Consider the following 9090-nt stretch of genomic DNA (forward strand, 5'->3'; position numbering starts at 1 on the left):
TGGAGAAGCTACTCATTCATAACACATATGAAGCAGGGAAAGCTATCCAAACCATGTATAAGCTGGGGAGGGAAGCGGAAATGAGAATCGAGGAACTGAGGAAAGAGTTGAAGACTCTACCAGAGGATGATCGACCTTATGTGGATTAAGGTGATAGTTTTTTGCAGGTGGTTGTTTCGGTCTTTTGTTTTGGAATGTGTATGGTGTTTTGGGGTTATAAATGGGTATGGTCGAATGTTGTCCATTTTGGAAATGGTATCTCTTTTGTTTTAGTTTGTTGTGTATAGGTAATCGGTAGGGAACCGTATGTGTGGTGGTGATATCTAATGTAATGGTGTTATGTTTTAAGCAATGGAAGTGATAATTAGTATTTTAAATCTACTGATTATAGATTAAGGATGTTTGTGTTAAATGTGTTTTCTTTTGGTGCTGATGGATTTTAGGGAATTGCAGGTTTATGTGGTTCTTATTGTTGTAAAGGACATCCATGGGTAAAATGGGTATTATAGGGAAAAAGATGCTTGTATGTGAATTTTGTCTAAAAAAAATATTTCTTGTCAATTTTAATAAAGAAAGCTACATTGTCGTCAAAGTGTTTGTGGATGTATATTTGAAAATAATGTTAGCAGTGGTATTGTAGTAAAATACTCTTGGAATAAGTAAATTTTTGTGAATTATTTATGTTTGTAGGGACCTTTTTAGTGGATTAGCATTCTTTAACCAATGTATTCCAACTGTGTTTGGTCAATAGAAGTAAATGGGTATTGCGGTAAAATATTGTTGTATATATTGTCTTTAATTGGGTGGCCAATTGGGTTGTGGTAAATGTTGTTTTTTATGTTTGTCCTATTGATTTGGAATGTAGGGTAGTTAGTTTTGTGAATTAAAAATGTGTAGGATTAATGTACCCCAGCTAACTGTGGGCAACCTTTTCGGTTAGTTATGTTGTCATTGGATAATGATCATTCATGTGTTTGTTTGTAAGGTGGACAAAATGTGCATGAAAAGAAAAGAATTGTTGTTAATATTACAAAAAGGATAGTGTGTTCTTTGTAATGATAGAGATGTTGTGTGTTTTTTGTGAAATGAATCTGTAGGAAATGGATATTTTAGGATGGTCCAGAATTGAGGTTGTAGTAGGGTGTTTTCTATATATTGAAGGCATACATAAGTGGTACATTTGATAAAGGTTATAGCATTCAAGGTTGCACACTTAACATATTGGCATAAAGTGTTATGTTGTTTACATACAAAAGGAGAGAAAGTGATACATAAGTGGTACGTTTGATAAAGGTTATAGCATTTAAGGTTGCATACTTAACATATTGGCCGAAAGTGTTATGTTGTTTACATACAAAAGCAGAGAAAGTGTTTATGGAACATGTGATATTAAGCATGAAAGAACGTGATACATCTGTGATAAGAGAAACAAGACGGGATGGCATCTATTTTTTGCGGCTTCGTTTTGTGTATGTTGATGGTGTTAGCTCATCTGTATCTAACATAGAGGACGTGCTAGAAAACATAAAGGCATCAAATATAGTAATATGATTTATGTGTATATCAGTGGTGTTGTATGATAGGGCACGTGCAGCACGTGTCACAAACGTTCTCGATTCCAGTGTGTTTTGTTGCAATGTGGACCTTGTGGTCGGAACATCTGTTTGTGATGTAGGCTTCGAGCTTTCAATGTATACGATTATGAACCGTAAGTTTTCTTGAGCGGATGCTTTTAGGATGTGAATTGACATGTTTTTTGTCTGCCCTTTCTGCTCAGTAATAAAACGTGGAAGTGTTTTCCTGTTAATGGTGTTGTTGTTTGCTATGAGATTTTGAAGGGTAGAGTTGAGCAGTTTCTGACATGAGGTATCAAATATGATTGTTGATATTGTGTCAGTTGTGTCATTTAGTGTTAGGCTAAATTTATATCTAGTTTTAGAATAAGTTTGTTAGGATATGGTATACAACACAAATGTTTTTAATGTAGAATGAAATGTACTTACAAAAATGTTGGGTTTTCAATGACAGAATGTGCACTGCAGTATCATTGTGAGCCTCGTTTATGAATGGGATCTCTACAATTGGGACATAGAACATGATACCAATTGTCTTGAAACAAAATATTTGTGATTGTTGCTTTGATCAAGAATGTCTTATCCTGCAAACAGATGGTTGTAGTGTTAGGGAATCACTTTTTGTCACTATCATTCAATGAAATTACCTAGGAAGATATCATGTAGCATGACCAGTAAGTCTGATCGTTTTCTTGTTTTGATATCCTACAGTGTAACCGGTATTCTAGATGGAATAGAAACAGATCTTTGTGGCCCACTGAAACTGAAATTAGATAGTCATTTGGTTAACAATAGTTTTATTCAAGAAACGTGTTGTTTATGGATGAGAAATGTGTCATACATATCGATAAACGATGCTGTTTCAGGTATTTCTGGATTTATGTATACATGGGTGGCATGGGATGATCCATGGCGTAATTCCTTTAGGGATGAAAATGGGATTATATTCATTAATAAGGATTATTATGGTATGATAGTATTTTTTTGTAAGTTTGATGGTGGAAGTCGCATACCTGCAGAAATGGAAGATTTTAGGTTTGTAACAGCAACAACTGTAATGGTGGGTAATGGGATGAGTAGATCGCAGTTGAATTTTGTTGGGACCGTGATGCATTCATTCCATAGGTTTATTGAAAGTTCGTTGCCACTAAATGTTTAATGTATGATGTTATTATTTGATGGAAGTGTAATCTATAATTAATATATGTTACATGATATCAGGGTTACCTGTTGTCCGTTAGGATGAGGAAAACATATGGCTCATCATTTAGTTTTCTACAGTCTTTGATCTTTCATAGAACACCAACAAAATCTAAAAAAGCAATTAATGTTATTATGTGGCTAATCTGTGTGATATAGAATGAAAGACAGATCCGTATACCTGGATAATAAGGTGTTTTTTCTCCAAGTTCCATGAGACGTGGTTTTGTCACAAACCGGAACCAATGTCTTGGTATTGTCATTGTATCCGGAAGTGGCTTTATTACTGAAATCAGACCGACCTCAATGTAGAAATCATTCTCTAATACCTTTTGGTGTCTGTCAAGTTCTGGACAACTGTATTCTGAAATTGTGTAGCAATCCAACAATTTGAATATTGATTCGATATAAGCTTGACTGGTCCGTTGTCCAATAATTTGTATTGCATCTCCCTATACAAGTAATTAAGTGTTAACCAATAACCACAATAACTGGTTTTTGTATATTTATGTTTTACGTTTTTTTTGTACACTTACAAATCTGTCAACACCTAAGTACCATGTCTCGTATCGACGAATATCGTGCTTCCATTTGCGGATGATTCTCACTTGTAAAGGGGCTCCAACACCTTCACACTTCAGATCGACTATACTGCACATGACTGCTATGTGTTCACTGTTAGGAAGACAGGGATTGATTGAGGTAAAAGTGTTAGCCATTAAATATAGTAGGTATAAAGGGTTGTTTGGAAAATAATTACGGTAATGTAAATAACAATGACATGAAAGTTAAAATTCAGGTTGTGACAGCTATTATAGACCTCTTTCTGGATTACTTTGTGTAGCAGATCTTTGTAGGCAATGTTTTTAGTCTCGGTAGATATCTAATGTTCATTTGTTTCTATAACAATTTTTATAGTTGCGGGCGATGTTGCTCTGGAGAAAGCTACATACAATTGTCCATGTGCAAAAATTGGTTGAGCTAGATACACACTAATTTTTCTTAATGACTGTCCCTGGATTTTATTGATCGTCATTGCATAACAGATCTTGACAGGGAATTGTTTTCCTAAAAAACTGAATGACAAATCGGACGGCGTGTGTATGAATTTATGCGAGGAATGTATACACGTCTTCCAATAGAAGTTCCGGTCATTATGGTAGCTTCGATTATGGTTGGTAGAAGTTGTGAAACAATTAACCGTGTACCATTACACAATCATTCCTTCTGATTTATGTTTCTCAATAACATAATTGATGTTCCTTGTTTCCAGTGAAGTGCATGGGGTGGGATTCCTGGAAATACTAGTTCATTTAGGTATTCTATAGGATACAAGCCTTCTAGATCAGATGTGTGTTTTCCGTTTGGCTACATTGAATCTGTAGTGTTATATACTACACCGGAATTTGTGATAGCTTTTAGGACGATGTTGTTTATCTTATCTGCCACTTCATTTGTTGGACAAACAATTTCCCTTTGTGAAACATCTATGGCTATTGGGTGGGTGAGTATACAATCTCCATACACAAACTGTATAAGATCTTTCAACGCACTCGGTTCGGATGGTATCAACAGTGATTCTGGAATTTGAACCCAAGATGTGTTGTCCGGATCATCTGTATTAGGACATCCAAGCAAACCATCTCCAATGTTCAGGATCCAACGTGCAAAATCTATTATTGATATTGTGTGTGTTTCGGCATCTGTGTTTGAAAGCAAACACATATTTTCCGTAAGCATCATAACTTCGAAAAGGGCCCATAGATATGAATTTGGCAGTGTAAGCGCTATTATCTCAGAGCGTGTGCTTTTTGGGACGACTGGAAGCGTTTGTCTAAAGTCACCACCAAGGAGGATAGAAATACCACCAAATGGTTTTTCATTACATTATAAAACATCCCGTAGTGACCTGTCGAGAAATTCAAAACATCTTCTGTCACTCATTGGTGCTTCATCCCATACAATAAGTGATGTATGACACATGAGATCACCTAACATCGTTCTCTTTTTTATATCACAAGATTTTTTGTTTGTCAGATCTATTGGAATCTTAAATCTTGAATATGCGGTTGTTCCAGATGGAAGTAGCAATGATACGATTCCAGATGTAGCAACAGCCAGAACCACTTTCCCAATCGATCTAAAATAAGAAAGAATCGTAGTCCATAGAAATGTTTTTCCTGTACCACCGTGACCATAGTAAAACATAAATATCTGTTTCTTATTTTCAATATATCCAATAATGGTTTCATAGATTGACATCTGTTGTGCATTTAATCGTGAAAGAAGTTCATTAACTTCTTAATGCAATTGTTCCCTATTGTAAGTCATCTCTTCAAGTAGGAGTCGATTATGAATTACACTAAGGATATCAGATGATGGCATTGGTAAACCGAAATCATGTAATGATCTCGAAGGGACAGAGGAACGAAGCGTATCCTCTAAGGTATGAAGCAGCTACTGTGTTATGAGATCATCTCTGAAAGACAAAGACCTATCCATTATTATGTTTTTCATTGTGTAGAGATAATCATCACACATCTTTTCATGTGCCACTTCCCATAAGAGTCGTGGATTACTTACTTCACAAAAAAGTAGCAGATGACAGAAAAGGGATCGCAGTTGTGCTGAAGTTGCCCAGACTGAAGTTTCGGTGAATGCACACATCCACTCGGTATCATCTCCAATTATTCCTAATGCGTTCCAAGCGCTTCTATAGCTTGGATGAACAATGTTGGAGACGGTGCATTTATCTTCAAATGATTTTCAACCCTTCTGATGAGAAAGTAGCCTTCTCAGATAGAACAACTCATCGGACGATGGATGAACAAAGACAAACCGACCAACCATTTTCAATGAGTCATCAGCTCTATGTATCCATGATTTAGAAGGAACGTCCCATTTGTAATACTTTGGATAGTCAACATATGTCACATCACGACCGGATGCATCCGTTGCATTGCTCTCAAACCATGCAAGAAGGGTTGTTTTAGAAGCACATGGGTTGGACAAAACCTCTTGTATTATGCTCTCTTCTTTAAACACAATATGATATGTGTTTTCTCCATGGACAGACATAATTTGAACAGGTGGGTGTCGTGATGTACGTGAAAATCAAGAATACGCCATGCCGCCTCATGTGAACAGATGTATCTTCCATCTAAGAAATTCTGAATTTCATTTATGAACGAAGATTCTTTTCGTTTTGCATCCACATTATTATTATTTGTGACAACACTTGGGCTAGCTGTATCATCTGTTTTAGTTTTTTGGAGTGCATATCTAACACGATCTGCTCCTTTAGAAATGTATTTGAAGAGATACCTTATCATCATGTTCCACCCACAATACTCAACATTAATATGTGCATCAAACCGAGAACATAACCTTCTGTTATAGGGTACGATATACCCATTATCTATGGGAATCCCACGTGTTGTTGTGTGTTTAGCTGCTGAAGAACGATTGTAACGCACATAACCATCAGAATCGAAAAATGTAGATTCGAGTAACAACTTTGGAAAATGTTTCTTACATTTTCCATCCTTCATACATGGAGCATTTTTGTTTAGTGGACCACATGGACCATGAATCATGCATGTAGTAATTGTTTTTATACAATGCAGGTTCTGTAACCGGATCTGGAAATTCAGCAGTTATATATGTATTTACATCTTCAGCGTTCCATATTTTTGATGAACTATTTACCCATAACAACATATGACAATGTGGGAGACCTTTCTTTTGAAACTCTTTGGTATATAGATCTGTGATGATAATTATACTTGTTAAATAACAAAAAGAAGTAGTACTTTGTTTTATGTTAGTCATATGTATGTGAAAATTAGGATGTTTCAAATAGGGGAACATGGAAGATAACAATATATTAATATAATTCCACAAAAGTGTAAAAACGGATTTGTAAGAATATAAGATGACATAACAATACAAAGTATTTATCTATTGAAAGAAAAAAGGGTCCAAATTTCAAAATCATTCAATTTTAAAAAAATAAGGATCCAGCAATGTAATTTAGTATGAACGCAACAATACAGTTGTGACAATGTGAGACGAGACATGCATGCAAATGAGAACGAATCATAATGCAAGAAGTAGGAAACAATGTAAGTGCATGTAGATAGACATAATGAAAATACAAGAGTAGATATCGTTCTTATTTAAGTGTGAAAGTAAAGGGTAAATACGAAATCGAATGATCATGAAAGCGAAATAACTGATAAGATACTTGAATCCAAAATAATCTGAATTAACAAAACATTTGAAGTGATGAACCAAGAAAATAACATACATGCATCAACATCACCAAAGGTCTTGTCTTGTTTCAAGAAGTCCAGAAACGCATGAACCTTCTACTTAAAACCCTCGCAATGATATCTTCCCTACTATTTGGATCCTTCTCACGATATATATCCATGTAACGTCTTATCTCTGGCCACTTTACATTGCATGTGAAAGTTATGAAATATTGTGGGTTACCATAAACCCTACATATGGCCAGTGCATCCTGATAGTGACTATACATGTACCGAGGGCCTCCTGTAAAAGAGGTTGGAAAAAAAACTTGCTGCCAACAGACCGAGCTTCCATGTCTCCCTTTGAAAGCGCATCGTATAGACCACTAACATACTCAAAACGAAGACTGTCTTGATGTTTAGTAATGTAGTCCAACCGTCCCGCCTCAATACAAGTATATGCATCCACCAAATATTAATGAAATAGCTGGGACGCATTTAAAATTGGAGACCATATTTCTCATCGATCATTGATTTGATATGCATAATACATGTTAACCGTAAGACTCCGAGCATCCAAACCAACTTCATTTCTCAATTTCAACCGCGGAGACCAACCATCTTCACCATATGGAAACAAAATTGGATATTGCAGGGGCATTTGACAGGATGGAGCTTACTAATACGCTGTGGCGGACTAGAATTAGAATGGACTACAATATCATAGCCACTGCAGTTACTGTCATCGCCACTAACAATGCAACCTAACAATCCTGGTGAAGGAAGATCATACATGTGATCCAGAACATTGTTTAACAAACAAACAAAATAAAAAGTTATATTCTGCTGTTGTACAACATCTTTTGCAGTCTTGAATGTTCGTACATATTCATTGTTGTGACTGAAAAATGAAACTAGGAACACGACTATACCCTCATCCAAATTCTGTTTTGTTGGAGTATCAAAAAACCTCAACCTGTTATCCATTTCATTTTCCGTGTCAAATAAATAAAGCTGAAGAAATTGTGGTCCTTTCTAAGGGTCTGGACAGAGGGAACCAATTTTATGACTAATTTGTCCAGAAATCTTAAACACAAAAGGGCCATGACTATCATTGACATGATCATCAACATTTGCTCCAAAAGATGTCATACATAACATACTGTTATAAGCTCTAATGTCCCGTAAAAAGCGATCGTCATGAAAAAGGGCTATGAATTCATGTGACATTCTAGAAGGATAGGGAAGAACAACCAAACCACCTCTGCAACAACGATGATTTCTCAGATGCTGAACAGTAGACAGTTTCAAATATCTTTCCCCAAACCAGAAAAAAGCACCATAATAATCGCAGACAAAATCACTGTGACCACAGTCTAGATATTCGGGAAGAAGAGCTAAAGCGTTCGTCCGTCGATACAACCGACGCCGAACAGTTCTATATCCACTAATTGGTGCTGAATTGGAGGAGGAAGCAACGTCACTGCAAGGACGCTTCTCACCACGACCATAGCCAAACAAACAAAACGGAAACAACCCCTACTACAGTAACACAATTACGAAGAACAAACGAAGCCAAACAAAATAGGTAGAAGAAACCCTTACTTGAAATCAGAAGTAGACACCGAAGGAGAAATGCGGGGACGAACACCGAAGATAGCGTGGAATAGTGGATAAAGATGGAAAACAATGGATAAAGATGTAAAACAGTGGAAACCACGCACAATCAATAACACGTGTAGACGGTTTTACAAAATCTACAAAAAAACACCAATAACAACACTTTCCAACACAAAAAACACCAATACCAACACGTTCCAACAAAAAAACATCGACAACCATAATAGAGGGACCATATTCGCCAAATACATGCCACTTTACTATTCATGTTTGTGCACAATTTTAATATATATAATAATAATAATAATAATAATAATAATAATATAATTTTGAGTTCTAAAATTCAATAAAAAACATGTTTTTTAGTTTTTATTATAATGTTTTTAAGATGTCATAACTTTTTGCTTTTAACATGTAAAATTATGTTATAAATAATTATTTGT

At 35.7% G+C, this 9090-nt stretch overlaps 1 protein-coding gene across 1 annotated transcript; it reads right to left on the reverse strand.

The window, feature by feature from the left end:
• Positions 1-4142: 4142 nt before the first annotated feature.
• Positions 4143-6325, reverse strand: LOC111898909 (uncharacterized). The gene is made up of 3 exons (XM_023894796.1): positions 5882-6325; positions 4684-5036; positions 4143-4608 (listed from the first exon to the last, which is right to left on the reverse strand). Exons 1-3 carry the CDS (start codon positions 6323-6325, stop codon positions 4143-4145), a joined length of 1263 nt encoding a protein of 420 aa, XP_023750564.1.
• Positions 6326-9090: the final 2765 nt, after the last annotated feature.

This window comes from Lactuca sativa, chromosome 4 (assembly GCF_002870075.4).
Source record: "Lactuca sativa cultivar Salinas chromosome 4, Lsat_Salinas_v11, whole genome shotgun sequence".
NCBI classification, from domain to species: Eukaryota; Viridiplantae; Streptophyta; class Magnoliopsida; order Asterales; family Asteraceae; genus Lactuca; species Lactuca sativa.